At 32.7% G+C, this 17,891-nt stretch overlaps 1 protein-coding gene across 1 annotated transcript in view; it reads left to right on the top strand.

The window, feature by feature from the left end:
- PTPRQ (protein tyrosine phosphatase, receptor type, Q) overlaps nucleotides 1-7,382 on the top strand; it is a 156,842-nt gene extending 149,460 nt beyond the window's left edge. Inside the window, exons 43-45 of the mRNA XM_004675857.1 lie at nucleotides 2,626-2,761; nucleotides 5,713-5,842; nucleotides 6,181-7,382. Coding sequence (XP_004675914.1) covers nucleotides 2,626-2,761; nucleotides 5,713-5,842; nucleotides 6,181-6,218 — 304 coding nt within the window. The 3' untranslated portion in view covers nucleotides 6,219-7,382. The remainder of the gene's footprint in view (nucleotides 1-2,625; nucleotides 2,762-5,712; nucleotides 5,843-6,180) is intronic.
- The last annotated feature ends 10,509 nt before the right edge of the window (nucleotides 7,383-17,891 follow it).

Here is a 17,891-nt window from a genome sequence, read left to right as displayed (position 1 = left end):
CCAACAATCATGTTATTGACTCTATATATATATATATATATATATATGTTTAGGACTTTACATGCTATCTTGACTGGATTATATCTCTCAAATACTTAATGTTTTTAAGTTGTAGTTAGTTATAGAGATTTATCTATATAAATTTATGATGTTTATGAATAAATACCTGATCTTTATTATTTCAATTGAAAATGGTTAATAAATATGATTATAAATTGAAATTTTTCTCCATCACTATTTTCATTGCTATTTAATACTCTTAAAGATAAAACTCAAGAGTTGTTTAGACTTCAGTTTTTCTGGATATACTGAAATGATTTATGTTTTCTAACATGATATATCTAAATCAGTGTCAATTTGTGTTTTTTCAACAACTGGAGTTGTAAAATAGAGTAAAAGTTGGTGATAATGTACTGTTTTATAAATCAGTTTATATGAGCTACCTAGAATAAACTCATAGGAACAGAAAGCAGAATTGTGGTTACCAAAGGCTTGGGTACAGGGATGTGACGAATTATTACTTATTGGGTATAGAGTTTCTGTTTGGGATGATGGAAAATTCTTCAACAACTAATGATGATGGTTCCACATTGTGAATGTGCTTTGGCCACTGAATTGTGCACTTGTATATGTTTAAATTCCAAAAGCTATATCTTTTACTATAATAAAAATTTAAGTAATGTAATCACATTGATAAATATTATCTTAACTATAATAATTCCAACATTTAGGCAAATGATATTTTTTCTGATGTGAATATACACTCTTAATATGGTTGAATATGCAAGAAAATATTCATTCATCCAAGTTTTTACTTTTATTTAAAGGAAGATCTCAAAATTAGCTTAATGATTTTATATTTTCCAGGTATATTTTGCTTTAATTACTAGAGAAGTATATAAAAGCTTCCTCATTATAAAATATCTGAACAGTGCTTCTTCTTAGAAAGCATATGGAATAAAATAAAAAAGTCCTATTCTTAATTTCCAGCTAAGAAAACTCCAGTTTCATTTCCTCCATGTCATAAAATTTTTAAGAGCTAGCATATAGTATAAATAGTATAACAATATGCTTCTAAAGTCAGTGATTCATTTTAAGTTGGCACCATTGAAGATTAAAATCTTTAATGAATAGTAGTTGCCTTTAGCTTCTTTGTATCTTGCATATACAATGCCACTGACACTAAAGTTCATTAAAAATAGAAGGCAACCTCTCCCTTGATGTTTAAAAGGATTAAAATCTTCTCCTTCATTGTTTAAATGGATAAAAGAAATTAGAAAAAGTTATGCTTATATTTATAATCACTTTTAAGGATAATTTTAGAACTAATAAATTTTTAGCTCCATCCTCAACTTTTTACCTCTTAGATTTATACAATTTGTAATTCAATATGACAATCTGACTAACCACAAAAATTCTGAAAATTGAATATGTTGGAAACAGAACAGATGATTCAATCTCTGGCTTTTCCTCATTATCCCATTTTGGTAAATAACAAACTAAGCTGCTTGAGCCAGAAACCCTATTGTCACCTCACTTCTGCTTGTATCCCACAGACAACCTGCCATGCTTCACATCAGCAATCCATTGCATTTTCCTTACTCCAGTTCCCTTGCTCTGCTTTGAAGAGCACAACAGACCTGTTCTGTTGCCCCCTCCAGCTGAAGAGTTCCTTTCCCAAATGACTCCTAAAACCTTACACTGATTTATCTTTCTTCGTGATACTATTACTATGGCTATTTATATGTGTACCTCTCTGCTCTCTAGAATGTAAGTTTCATTAATGCAGATACTTTGTATTGTTCACTTCTCTACCCCAAATGTGTAGGAGAGTGCGTACACTCTAAATATTTTGAATGATGTAAAGAGTTTACTCTGTTAGGTTGTATGTGTATGTGTTTTACCAGATTAGGATTCTGTTTAATGCTCACTATTTCTTATGTCAAATCACAGGAAATTGCCAACATCTGTTTCTCACTTACAAAAATGCCAATTTTTGTTGTTCAAAGTAGCAATTATAAGATTGAGTTTCCCCACTCTTTATCAGAATAACTTCTATATTAACTATTTGAACAACTACATACCATCTTTCAAATGGGAATTCTGAGTAAATCTTGTCAGGTTAACAGTTTTTATATTGTAAGTTGATAACAATTGTCCTTGGAAATTCATTTCTTAAAAGGAAATAGCTTTCCATTTTTACTATCCATAGAAAATAAATAAAAATTGAAGGGAAGAAAGTTAAAAAGAAATGAGGGACTTTCAAGTCTAATGCATAGGAAATGCTATACGGTTAAATAATTTATAATTGGTATTTCTAATAAACAAAATATGTTCATAACAAAATTTCTGGTGTTGAGAATTTTTAACAATTTATAAATTTTCTATACATCTCCAACTATACATTATAAAGTGTTAAAAGTTCAATTGGTTTTTAAAAGTTCAAATATTTGCTATGAGTATTAATGACATTTCCCTGACTAATCACTTTTGATAACAATATAAATCCAAGGAAAACCTATGCCAAATAAGAAAAGAAATTATCTAGAACTTATTGCTAGCATAGCTTGTTTGCTTCATCATCAACATGAAAAGCTTTTTCATGTAATTTCATTCTTCTTGCAGTGCTGGAGTTGGGCGAACTGGTGTCTTCATTGCCCTGGACCACTTAACACAACATATAAATGACCATGATTTTGTGGACATATATGGACTAGTAGCCGAGCTGAGAAGTGAAAGAATGTGCATGGTCCAGAACTTGGTAAGAGGTTTAAATCTGTGTGTAATATCCGCTCTAGAATTTCTAACTTTCTAACTGAAAGGAACTCAGTGGTGATGATCTAGTTGAATACAGGCCAACTGAACTTAGATAGCACTCTTTTTTCCTACATTATAGTCCTATTTGGGAGTTTTGGAATAGGTAGCTGATAGAGATTATAACAGAATTAAAGCCCCACATACCTCACTTTGTTCACCTTTGTTACTGGCTATTAATCTTCACTTTCGGATTCCTTTTTACTGATTTTGACAATCTTAACATTGATTTTTCTTTAGCATTTAATTTAGCAAGTTTGGGAAGCTTAAGAAATTAATCATAAATTCTTAACAAAAATGCTAAAAAATTATAACTGGAAATATTTTATATGTTGACTGTTACAGGGTTCTATCTATTATACTTATCCATACTTATCCCTACTGCATTTTATTTACTAGTAAGGATTTTTATGGCATATTATCAGCTAATTGCCTGAGGGTATTTATCATTTTGGTTCAGAGGCAAAGATACTTATAAAATATATAGATTTCTTTATCATTAATAAAATCACACAATACAATTGGAAGTAAGGAGACTAAAATCACTCTATTGTGGATCTAGTGAGTTCCAAATGCTTTACTATTTCCTTTACATATGTTATCTTATTTAATTGTCATTTAATCCTGTACATGTACAGCAGGATCAATACAATTAACCAACAATCATGTTATTGACTCTGCTTTATACACAGGGAAGCTGATGTTCCAAGTAGTTAAATGATATCCTAAGTTGGTAATATTAATAAGGTCAGTGTCAGGATACAAACCCAAGCCTGTCTAACTAAAACAATTATGCATTTTTAAACAACCAGCGTGACCATTGCACAAGAGTGGTTTCTTGTACTATTGTAATTGGGAATCATTCCAATTTTCATGACGCAAGCTCATGTTCAGCACATAGTGCAGTAGCCATGGACAGAGGGGGCGGAAGTAGAAACCTGCTAAAGTCTATCAACCGGAGCTTGGTCCAGAATGGTAGGAGAGAGCTTTGTGTTCCTCACTGTCCACCAAAACAAACAGACTCAAGACAAAACAATTCATCTCAGTCCCAGGGGATTAGAAAGAGTTAGTTCCAGAGTTAGTTCTCTGTAGTGAGGTATATTCTGATATAACACTGAAGCCCCAAACAAATTTAATTTGAATGATTCTCCTGGAAATGTACTGATTGTGAACTCTTGTGGTGGAAAGAAAAATAAAACTAATATATTTGGGTGGCTCGGCTGTGGCAGAAACTTTACATACAAAACTGTATCTGGTAAGACTGATAGCTTTTACAATTCCCCCATGTCAGTACACTGAATATTGGCAAAGTGTACTTCCTAAGGAGGTAACATGACTACCTGGGTAAGAACTTGGATGGAACTCTTCACTGTCTCTTTGGTAATAATACACCGTGGCAGAGGGATCTTGGAAAATGTAGTGCTGCCCTGTGGAGCTGAGCCTGTCCTGCTGGCAGAATTTACACCCATCATTCTTTCCACTGGAGAAAATGAGATCTTCACAGAAGTCAGACGCTTCACATACCAATTGTGACTTCAAATGCAAATGTGATATTTTTGAAAAAAGGATACCAGAATTCATACATTTAAGTGATTATTGTTGACAAAGAAATTTTATTGTATCGATATATTTCTGCCAGTAATGTTATTCCTTATGTGATGTATATTTGAGAAACTCTTCTGGAATCATTTTGAAAGATAATTGACTAACAATTGTATTTTTTTTTTTAATTATAAAACAACACTTCGTACCTCACCAAAATTGAGCTAAGTAACTTGATCATCCGCCTCACTTAACAAAACTTGACCCTTTTTGACTTCTGAATGTACTCCAAATGAAATCTGTCCTTAAATGGTAAAGATTGGCTAGTGGGAGAATTAAGAGTAAGTCAACAAGTATTTATTACACAACAACTACGTGTCAGACACTATTACAGGCTATGGGACTATATCCGTGAACACAACTGAGTACTGCCCTCATGAAACTGACATTACAGTGATGGGATATCTTGGAAACAATTTGGCAATTCATATAGAACTAGATATTCCTAGTAAAAACTAACAATTTCTGAAGACAATTTTAATCAAGTAGTTTCAAAAAATTTTTGAGCCATAGCAACAATGCATATGAATATGGTCACCTTAAGCATGTTCTGTTTAATCAATTGTCAGCTTGTTTGTGTGTGTGTGTGTCTTAAACAATCAGTAATATTCCTTTAATACTAGGTAAGTTTCCTATGTATGAATGAGGGTGATTTTCCCAAACTCAGAAATGCTAGCAGGTTATTGGATTATATTGAATAAACTTAACCCATATGACACTGAATTTAGCTCAGATTTTCAGATGAAGCTTTGAGTCCTTCTCCAGTGCCTAGATGTTTGGCTGTTTTAATGAGCAACTACCAAACACTTCACATTCAGTTGGCCAAATATCAGATCATTAATAGAATTGTGAAGCAGATTTTATATGCGCTGATGGTGTGTAATGTGCTCACTCAAAGATTTCAAAAGTCAGTTGTGTATCTGTATTTCAGCAGTTAGTCTAACAATGGCATTATTTATAAGAAAAATTAATTTAGACCTAACAGGAAAGGAAACTCATAGACAAATGTAAGTAGTCTAATTTACAACTTTTATTTAATCACAGCAAAAAAAATAATAATTAGTGCTTAATGATGAGGGGGAAAAAAAGCTTGAAGATACAAGTATCCACAGAAATTTAGAAAAACTTATGTTTGAAATGGTAGAAAATCACTTGGTAAATTCTGTGGCTCTAATTTAGCTATTGAAATCTGTTGAATTCAGTATTACTTTCACTGTAACATTATAGCCTTTTCATCAAAACAATAATTTCATCTCATTGATTCATGGGATCACTTTTTTTTTTTTTGGTGTCTAGGCACAGTATATCTTTTTACACCAGTGCATTCTGGATCTCTTATCATGTAAAGGAAATAATCATAATCAGCCCATCTGTTTTGTTAACTACTCAGCACTTCAGAAGATGGACTCTTTGGATGCCATGGAAGGTAAACAGAGCAATGTCTACCCGATGTACTAGTTTTTCACCTACAACAATAGCCTTAATTTATGCCTTAACTATATATATATATAGATAGATAGATATAGATATATATATATAGAGAGAGAGAGATATATATATATATATATATATATATTTAGCCTTAACTATATGCTGAAAGTGTCTTAGAAGCTTGCTTAATGCACCATTCAATTTTTTTTCATTTCTCTCTTCATGTAGGAATAGTAGCCTTTCCATCTCCACTATATTCTTGTCATGAAATTCTGAAACCTTTTCAACTGTTAATTTTACTTCTCTCCTGTGACATGTTATTTTATGTTCTAGGTGATGTTGAACTTGAGTGGGAAGAAACTACTATGTAAATATTCAAACTGAAGATTACAACTGGAAGATATTTTCAAAGCCCAGGGGCCAAAATCATCCCCTCATTCTTCTGAATTGAGATGTACAACTTTAAAGAAATTGTTATGTTTCTGTTACTGTGCCTTCCTAAATGGGTTGACATATAATGAATAATTCTAGAAAAGAGTTCATTCAGGAGAGTTATTTGATTTATACAGAATACATATTAAGTATGTAAAATGTTCCAGAAAAGATATCCCAGACATTTTTTAAATCTCCCTTTTTGTTTGGAATGAGCCAAATACAAAATTCTTATTATATAGCGCTCATATTTCATTGTGAATTTTCCCTACGTATTAGACTTAACAGTGAACAAAAGTTGTAAATGTTTATTCAGTAGTGTTATTTTGGCCTCCACGGTGTTGACGTTTCTTGTGGAAAACTTCCAGAACTGTCATCATGATCTGTACTTCCATGTATGCCTCTGGGTTTTGAATCCTCTGTTTTATGAGTGCTGAGATATCATCTCATGATCTTGAACAGCTGAACAGTAACCCCCTGACACTGCGGGGATTACTTAGCCTTTATACAACACACAGTAGCTCTTGGGGGACACTTAGGGCTATTTAAATTGCATTGTGATCTTTACTTTGAAAAAAAGGAAAAGAAAAGTTAAACAGTGCAATTGCTCATATGAAGCGATAGAGAGTCTTTTCTAGCCTGTCTACATATATGCATTTTCAGACAGATGTATCACTATATTGTGTATTTAAATACATAGGTCAATGTACCAGGTTATTTGTCTGTTTTAAATATGTATGTATATATATATATATATATTTTAACCGATTGTTAAAAGTTTTGAAGTGTTTCTTCAGCAGAAATGTATAAAATAGTAATAAAAAACACGATATGTTACTAGTTGTAAACAGTGATAGTTGCTATGGTGCCAACAGAAACTTCTAAATACATTACATAAAATGGGTCTTTATTTCATTTCCTCTGGTTGATTATAAAGGAGTGTATTTTTTTGGAACTTTAAGCACAAGAAATTAACCAGGTTGTAGGACATCAGAGAATTTTTTTAAAGGAAAATATCTCATCCTTCATTTTGGTAGTGACACTGTATGAAGTTTGGAACTACATGAAATTATTTTATCAAGACTTTACTTAAAGGTTATAAAGTAAAATAACAGTTAATAAAACTTTCTATAGTATAGTAAGATGAAGCATATCTTCTGACATTATAAATACAATTTTAATTTTATATCATGTATTATAATTGATATTATCTTATTATAGTAAAGCATATAATGTAAAAAACAATATATACATAAACACACAAATATATATAACAATACACTCATTTACCAAGGTACTATTGATGATCAGTAATTTTAAAATGGAATTTATTATCCAAAAAATTAAATCACACAAGCTGTCCTGCTTCCTATTTTTTCATGGTAAGGCAGATCAAGTGTTGTTCCAGCCAACAAGTTTACACTATAGAAAATTACAGAAAACCATCAGAAACTCTAGAAGATTCAACTTGGCGTTAGATCTGTACATTTTAGCCACTGAAAATGTGTGGCAACCAGTACTATGTTTTATGTTCATGGAAGGCAGATGAAAATTTATGGAGAGCATGCTGAGGTAATTCTTAATGCATTTGATAAGGAAATAAGTTCAATCTTCAGACCAATCCATTTTCTATCGTATAAAAAAGATGCAGAGAACATAGTTTCAGCTTTTACCTACATTATATGCAAATGTATATGTATGAAGCAGAGTTTTAACAGGAGACCACTTAAACAGTGTTTATAAACTAATATATATACAAATCATCTAGGGACTGTGTTAAAATGCAGAATCTGCTTCAGCTCTAGGGCAAGATCCGAAATTCTTCATTTCTACTAAATACTCAAATCATAGTACTGCTGTCCAATCTCTAGCCCTACAGTGAAAAACAAATCTCTTAGAAAGACTACTCAGCATCAGAATAGTCTCACATCTACCTGAAATCATTTGAAACATTTGGTTTCATTATCAGAAAAAAATGTAACAAAAGCACCTGTGAAATACGTGTATGTATAGCTCTCATGTATAGCTCTGGGCAAAATCACAAAACTGAAACTAAAATTGAGTTGAACCTCATGTTTAACTGATAGTTAACATTTCTCTTAGTTGTATTGTGAGAGGGTTAGTGTATAGCCAAGTTCTGTAGGTGGCTACTAAGTGCAAATTAAAATAATGAGGAACATCTGTAACATTTTTAGATCAGATTTGTCAAAATATGTTGAGGCACATGTACAATAAATGAGCAACATGTGTTTCATCTGAACCAAATGAAACTGGAGCCTCTCAGAATGGTTTGCCAGAGACGAAAGCAGCTGTGGGCATCACCTCTACTTTCATCCTACTTTAAAACACGTTCTTCTTTCAGTTTATAGGTGAAAAGTATAATAAGTCGTCGTTTGCAAAAAAAAAAAACTAATTAAACCTTGTCCTTTTTGTAAAGGAGATGGGGGTTCACTCTTCACATCTGGCACCACACACTAGATTTTAAAACTGGAATTTCAGCAAAGTATTTTATAAGTCACAGGATTAATGTGATAAGTCCATTTTCATAGGCCAACTTTTAGAAAATTCACAGTGAGTTTTTTGATGGCATCTAGAATATTAAATGATCTAAAATCTTAAACTGAGTGACAGTAAAAAGTATTTTAAAAAACAGGAAAAAAGTTTATAGATGATCATCTTGACAAAATAGTTGCCTTCTTAAGAAATGTAATAATTTATGGTAAATGACTTCATAAATATCCAGATGGTCTCTGTTTTATCAGAATTCATGTGACTAGCAGATCATGAAGTTGTTCTGAGGATAGATTAGATCACACATATCACCACTTTTCCAAAAATACAAGGAACTCTACAAAGTTAAGGTACTCTTTTATCCAGACTGATCCTGTGTAATGTTTATCATTAAAATAATGTAGTAAATTGTAGGAGTATATTGTTGTGATATCAATGACATATATGTACATCTATTTCACACACAGATTGAAAGTTATGACAGTTATATTGACTTCTGTAAAATAAAACCATACTTTCATGAATGATTAAGAGCATCCTTAAAGACTTTTTGAACTAAAATGAATAGACTTGTATACAAGTAATATAAAATGTGATTTGCAAAAATCTCCAGGAAAATTTCCCTTTCAGTCATTTCAGTTGGAAATTTTGAATCAATATCTCCAAAAACAGTCATTTGAAAATAAAATTGTAATTGAACAGAAGTTAACAAACAACATTATTCTCCCTTCATGCAAAATTATGTATATAAATTTACAAATCATTTCAGTTTGTAGTGGAAGTATCCTTGGAGTGGGAAGTCATTTTAGTAAATTGTGAACCTTTAAGAATACTGTATCTATCATCTTAATTAATCCTTACAAAAACTTTTTAAGATCTGCATAGTCCATATCACAGATAAAATGGAGATTTTAATTGTGGTGCTCAAAAGGGTTGGAAATGCATATCAAAACCACATTAGGAAAAGCAATGATAAATTTAAAAATTTCAAAGTCAACAAAGTAAGCAGAGACTTATTCAGGGGCATAAAGGTAAGTAAATATACTGGCATCTATTCCTATTCAGCAACAAGGCAAGTCAACAGATAATAATGACATATTTGAAGTGTTTAAAGTAGCTCCTAAACCAGTTAAAGGGTGACTACAAAAGTAACTAAATATCTTTCTTAGTGTTATATATTGCAGGACTTCTTCACCTAGCACCAAGAAAAAGGCACAGATTCCCACTTTTACAACTTCTATTCAGCATTGTACTGGTGTTCCTACTTATTACAATAAGGCAAGAAAAGGAAATATAAGAACTAATATTTCTAAAGGAAGAAATAAAACAGTTGGTATGAGTAGAGGGTATAATAATGCATGAAGAAATTCTGAGAAATACAACACAAACCTGCTAAGTGTAAGTAGTTTTTGAAAGTTGACAGTATACAAGAAAGATCAAGTTACAAAAATACAAAAATCTACAAACAACTAGAAATTGTAATTAAGTATACCATTAATGATACATTCATAAACATGAAAGTATACCATTAATGGTACATTCATAAACATGAATGTCTAAGATTAAATTTAATAAAATGTGTGCCACATCTATCTACTAGACTACAATGATGAGAAAAATGAAAGAAAACTCAGAGTTTTAAGTACGTGTCCATGAACTCAAAAACTCAAATTGTTAAAATTATATTGATCTGTCCATTCAATGGAATACCAATTGTAAGCCCATGAGTTTTTCCTAGAAATCAGTAAGTTGATTTTATAATTTACAGGGGAGTTATATAAAACAAACAAAAAAAAATATTATAACAAATTGCGTTATTTACACTGTAGGAATATAGACTCATAAAAAAAATTAAAAGTTAGACTCATTAAAAAAATAGAAAGTAAAAAATAAGTTCATTCATAGCTGACTTGCTTTTCAACAAAGGTAGCAAGTTAGAGTTGGGAAAAATAGTCTTTCTAATAAATAGGATTGGAACAACTGGAGATCCATTTGGGAAAAAAAAAAGTTTCACCTCAAAGCTCAAATAACAAATATAAAAATTAACTTAAAATGAAACACAGATAAAAATAGCTAAAACTATAAAGTTTAAAGAAAAAAGCTAAGCAAAAATTCTCATGATCTTAAGATAGGAAAAGAATTTTTAGAGCATAAACAATGAAATACAAAAAAATTGATTATGGCATATTATTAATATATAACTTTTTGCTCATCAAATGACACTATTAAGAAAATAAAATGTCAGTCATGAATTGGGGAAATATTTATAATATACATGATAAGATAAAGTCCCAGGACAAGTAAATATATTACATGTAGTCTGGACTTGCATTAAAAACCCTCTATAATTAGAGTCATACACAAACACACACACACACACATGACCAACATGTGAAAAAGTGCTCAACAGCATTAGTCATCAAGAAGATGCAAATTAACATCATAATGAGCTAGGCATGCCAAGAGAATGAGTAAAATTTAAATGACAGGAAATATGCAGTCATTTCGGTAAGAATTTGGAGCAAATAGAACTGGCAGCTTTATGGCACAATCATTTGGGAAAAAATGGCAATCTCTTATAAAGTCGAACCTCCCATACTGACTTTTTACTGAGTATCATCACTTCTTGTCATTTACACAAGAGTAATTAAAATATATTTCATGAGAGGATTTGAATGAGTTAATTTCTTATCAGTTTTTATTCACAACAGCCAACAATATGTACCCACCAATATAAGTAAAAAGTTGTGGTATATTTGGATAATGAAATGCAACCTGACAATAAAATAGAAGAATACAAGAACAAGGACAATCTTCAAAGATATTATGGTGAGTAAAAAAAGACAGAGAATAAGAAGTGCATGCTATTGGCATTAATTTATATGAAACCAATCTATTCATTAAAGTAATGCATTGCATAACCTATGGAAATCAAATTAATAATTCTCCACTGTGAGGTATATGTGAGGAGTTGATAGCAGTGGGCAAAAGATACACTTTCAGTGGTAGGGTGAAAGTGTTCTACATCATAAATAGAGTGATATTCATTCGTGAAAATATTTTTAAAGTATATATACAATAAGTGTATGTTATTTTATGTAAATTAAAATCCAATAAAGTTGATTTAAAGCATAGAAGTTTAATGGAAAAGTAATTTCAAGATCTAACAGTCTGTCTTTTATATAATATTTTAAGAGCATAATATGTATGTGTGTGTGTTATTTTATATATATATATAGGGTCAACTTATAGCCTTCATATATAAATTCATGAATGGGAATTTGTCAATAGCACCCACAAAGGTTATAATGTATTTGCAAATTGTTCTAAAATATAAGCATGACAACACACATTTGTTAAAACTAATAATGAGTACATTATTTTATTCTTTAAATTTTTTACACTAACAATCTATGATTTAAACATTAAGAATAACACTTGAGGGCCCTCCCTGGTGGCACAACGGGTTAGGATGCAGCACTGCAAGCTAGCCGCAGCTGCGTCAGTGTGAGTTCCATCCCTGGCCCAGGAGGTGACCCACATGGCGCTGCAGACCTCTCCTGACTCCCCTGCTGCTCCCCTTAGTAGATCTGCCTGTTCTGCTCTCCACTCTGGTGAATCCTATCACTGCCCCTACACTTCTGGCCTGTACCCCAGTTCGGTATGTATAAATAAATAAATATTTAAAAAAAAAAAAGAGTAATACTTGATATTCTTCTAGAGCCGTCCCCAAGATACGATAGGTTTTTATTCATTTAATTTATAACCAGGTGATTTTCCACGGAAGATAGGGTGAGTTGACTTGCTGGAAAACCTGTACCAGAACACAGAGTCTCATCATTCTCAATGCTTCACAGTCATAAAGGTGGGGCATTAAAAGGACTGGACTTACTGCCTGCTCTGCTACTTCAAGGAGCAAGCAAACACTGCTGGACCAAATATTAAAGAAGGTAGAAGACCAGGGAAAACTGGCATAAAGCAATGTGTCATTTCTTCAGGACTAGTAGCTATCCAAAAAAGAAACTGAAGTCAGTAGTCTATTCTTAAATTGTAGACACTTCAAGAAATGTGGTTTCTCAAGGCCTACCAGTTTGGAAATATAGCTAGTAACATGTATTCTTATTTGTACACACACACAAGCACACACACACACTCACCTTTCTAGAAAAGCATAGGCCTTCAACACATTAACCTTTAGGATCATTTACTAATTGGAGTAAAAGGGCGGGGTGAAACATTTTCAGAAAAACTTGGAAATAGACACCCTGCAGATGCTAGAGATGCAGAGGCGGGTCTGGATTCAGCAGCTAATGCAAACATGCACAGCCCAGACACAGCTTCAAAGAGGATAGTAACCACCAACAGGTGGTTGACCAAGCGAGCAGGATACAAAGGGTGGACTAGTAAGAGGTAGCTCACCAAAATAGGCAGGTGCAGCAAGATTAAAGGGAATCTGGGAACTGGCACCATGCAGATACAAGAAAAGCCAGAGGCAGAGAAGTGAGTCAACAAGGAGTTAGATTCAAAATATTTCACTGCCTGAAGGATAGACACAAAGTTGAAACATGTAGGCAGAGTTCAAGGACTTTTCCTTTTCTGAAGATAGATGACAGATTAGATAGACAGATTCACAAATAGATATGTAGTTAGAGCTATAGAAACATAGGTAGATAAGTAGATAGATGATATAGATGATAGACAGGTAGACAGATTGCTACATGACAGATGATAGATGGAAGACAGATATGACTGATAGAGATGGATGATATAGAGAGATACATAAGTTATATATACACACACACATTTATCTCGATTTTTATAGTGCTCTTTCTCAGCACATAAATAAATGTTAGTTGAATGAATGAAAAAAATAAGCATTTTAAATATATAGATTTTAGAGACAAAGAATTATCAAAATAAGGTATCAAAAATATATCACCACTCATGTAACCAATGCAATGAATGATAACACTAATGGGTAAAAATTGTCATTATTTGGTACAATAAGCATCTTATACTGATAAGATACAAATAAATCAATTGAAAATTTTATAAGTAATAGGAAATCTCTATGTAGGTGACTACAAAGTAAATATAAAGAACCCTGTAAATAACCATATCATGGTTAAAAAGATAAAATAAGAAAAATTACTTTTCTATCAATGTACAAAATGCTATAAAATACCAAAAAAAATCATTTTGGAAGAAAAATAAGAAAATACAAATATTTACACATAAATAGGAAAATCTATTTCTAAGCTATGATTATCTTTTTTAGGGGAAAGATTGAGAGAGAGAGAGCAATCTACCACCTAAAGATAACCATTATCATTAGCTTGGAATAGTGCTTCCTTTTTTTTTTTTCCTGTTCTTAGCCACCAAAATAAATGCATACTGATTCCATAGTAATATCTAACAAAATAGAAGCCTGACCATATTGCTTTCAAAACTTGGATCTAAATTACATGTAATTTACAATAATAATAATAATAATAATTGAATCCATTTGAAAATCTGCTAAATTAAGTTAGTTGAAAGGCAAGACATTCTCTATTGAATGTTCTATTATTATAAATTATTTTCTAAGTTTATTAAATCCTGATTATTTCACTAGCCCCTAGTATAGGCTACCATGATCATTTAGAAGTCCTCTTTTTATAAATGGGTTGTCCAGTATGCAGTATTGAACATACTACTTTTTTGAACATGAAGACTTACAAGACTAAAAATATGTTCTATAAAATTGTTATTTTAAGGTAAGTTATAATTTTTTTATTACTAGAAAGCCAAGATAGTATGAAGAAAGTTGAAATATACAAAGGGAAGTGTTAAGGATTACTCTTTTCCAAGTTGGGTTCCATGCTATTCTGATGATGTAAGGGGTGCCAGGGAACCATCAGGATGCTGGAGATGAAAAGTAACAACTCAGAGGGGCTTCTGGAGAGTGTCCTGAAAAGTAATCAAGGGTGAGCTAACCAGAAGTAGGAAACTTATCACTCTTATGGGGCCAGTCAGGTGAAATGGTGACTCTTCCTGGCATAAAGACCAGGAGCATCAAGGATGTGCTAGCAATCAGGAGTTGGGGGACCAGAAAGAAGGAATTCAGCAAAACTTAAACAAACCCACTCTCCTACAAACACCGCACAAGTGCCTAAACTAAAATTGATTTATTTGAATTTAGTTGTGACAGCCACACAGCAATTTACCAGTGGGTATTAGTATCTAAGGATTATGCATTTCAGCAACCAAAGGAAATTTTGCTATTAAAAATTTTTTTTGAGAGCCTCTGCTTCCTTAAGTTTCTGAGAACTTCCACTAAAAGAGAAGTTGGAGACTACTTTCAACGAGCATAAATGATCATTTTGTCATGCTCTTCTCTAGATATGCATCTTTCAGGCAACACAATAATAAATTTAAACAAATCCCAATATAAAATGGAAATTAAGGAAAAGCACACCTCATCTCAGAGAAGACAGATGGGGGTTTGACAACAAGCACATTCATTCTCTCACTCAGTCAAGTTTACAGAGAACCTAATTTTCACTAGGTAGTCTCCTAAGCATTGACGACTACCCAGTTCCTCCTCTGAAGGGTAGGTTATGTGAACAAACACTTTACAAATGCATTTAGGAGCTTTGTAGGTCAATGTAATAAGTGCTCAATGGTGAATAATCATAGAAGCAGACACTGTAATCAATAAAAGAACTGAAAAGAGACAGTTGTGAAAAATAGAAATAGCTTGATAAAAAACGGAAATAACCACCTTGTAGTATTTCTAGTCATCAACTTTAAAGGTAACATCAAGTGCTTCCATTTCCCATGAAAATGAGTTTTCACCAAATTTATTCACAAGCTTGCCTTTAAAATGATGTGCTTTACTCTAAGACCTAATACACAAAGCATATTAAGTGATTCCAAATTTTCCTTTCATTTTCATAACATTATGACTTTTTTTTTCAGAACTGATTTTAATAGAAGTCAAATAGTCAATTCTGAAGAAAGAAGGATTTATTCACCCTTTTTTCTTTCCCTTTTCTATCCTTCCCTTTTCCTCTCACTTCTCTCCCTCTTGTCCTCCCAGCTCCTTCCCCTTTCCCCCCTTCTCTCTCAATCTCTCTCACTATCATTTGCCTTTATTCTAGATAGACTATGAAAAGCCCCTGAGCTCTCAGAAATGTATTGCTGCCCACATCAGAAGGTGGAGCTAAATTACTGCCCCCTCAGGAAATCTCACATTAATCTTATAAGATCTTATAAGATCATGCTTCATTTTCTCCTGTGTTTGAGTTATGGCTTAGATAATGTATTTATAAAAGTCTTTAAGTAACATCCTGCTGCCAAAAATAGTATTATAGTATTATCATATGTCCAAAAACTGATTTTAATCATCACTTTAATCTTCAAAAGACAACTTATTCCTTGGAGAAAAATGGGACTTTTTCTTCAAAGTTACAAAAAAACTAAGCTTTTTGGTGAATTGAAATGGATAAGATTAAAGACAAAATTCTGCTATGGGAAATTTTAGAAAGCTATATAAAATACCAAACCTTCAGAGAAGTAAAAAATCAAGTTAGAACGTAAGTAGTCTAGCAATCTTAGAATCATGCACAGAACATTAAAGAATTAATATCATGAAATTACATAGATCTTTTTAAAAAGTAGCATATGTTCCTAAAGCTAATACATCATAACATAATCCAAAATAGAAAAGACGAAGCAACATTAATTCAACATTAATGTTGAATGAAATGGTAACCGGATATATAAACAAAATACCACTTACTATACCATACTATTTTTAAGCATAGTTCCCATAAAAAGATTCACTACCTTTGGGCAAATTTCAAATGCATTTCCAGGAAAAAAATAAAAGATTGGTCAAGTGCCAAGCAGTGCTTGATTCTTGGCATTATTTCTCTGTTATGTGATGGATGCTATCAGCAGGCCAATACAAACCTGCACACAATAGGTTGTGGCACTGTGAAGAGACACAGCACTGCCCCGTCCATCTTTCTTTTATGACAAAGTGAGTATATACACCTCTGATCCTTCCTTAGAGTACCCATTTTAATGACACTTTATCCTCAAAGTTATGGTGTTTTCCAGTCAGGAATTAAAAAACCAATACATTGGCTATATTTCACAAAAGATTCTGACAATCATTTTGATTCCTGGGGTTTGTTGGTGTTTCCAGTCCTGGTGGCAAAATGTGCTCAACTCAGCGGTATGTGTATGTGCATTTATACACACACACACATTAAACATGCACCACACACACACTGTGCCACGTACACCACACTTACAATGCCCTCTACACACAAACACCACACACGCAGACAGACACACACATACCTACCATGCCCTCTACACACAAACACCACACACACCCTCCTCCCAATCAGAGAAAAACAAGATTTTTCTGTAAGCTGTTTATAGTTGGGACCCTATTGGAGTCACTCAGGTCAGATGTGTGGATCAACGCAGGTGAGGAGAGGAGGCACTGGCATGATTTACAGCTGTCCAGGCCCTATGGTTTTGGGAGAGAGAATTAATTGATTTTGTCCTTTTCACGCTTTAAGTGGTCAAATTGAAGTTCCCCTCTGTGAAAGTGGGTAATGGAGCAAGCGGCAAACTGTGCTAAAACTCTGACATGCTTTAGGCCTCTGAGGTTATATAATTTTCTGAGCAGGAAGAAACTTCAACAAAGAACCTGATCAGAAGAGTTTATAAAACCTTAAATTGCTACAAAAGCTGAGACAAGAGAATAGTTCTACTGAAAAGAAATTAATGAACAAATGTCAAAATGGACAGAGGATTTGGAAGAGAGACATGGAGTTGAAATCATGCTAATAAAGCCCTCATTTGTAGGAAAAGAACATTGTACTCTATCAAACATCCATCAAAAGAATTGCGCCTGTCATAGTTCACATGAATCTGTGTCTAGCAAAAAAGGTTTGTTTGTGGGTTAAGCAAACACCTTATTTGGTTGATCTATACAGCTTCTCAGTGTCTGAGGTATTTTTAATTTTTTCAATATATTCGTTATATCATCCTTCATTTTTATACAATGTATGATTTCCCCAGGAAATTCCCACCATCCA

Source organism: Condylura cristata, unplaced genomic scaffold (assembly GCF_000260355.1).
Source record: "Condylura cristata isolate star-nosed mole 26May11 unplaced genomic scaffold, ConCri1.0 scaffold00004, whole genome shotgun sequence".
NCBI lineage: Eukaryota > Metazoa > Chordata > Mammalia > Eulipotyphla > Talpidae > Condylura > Condylura cristata.
The sequence above is the reverse complement of the archived record's forward strand: the minus strand, read 5'-3'. Positions and strand labels throughout refer to the sequence as shown.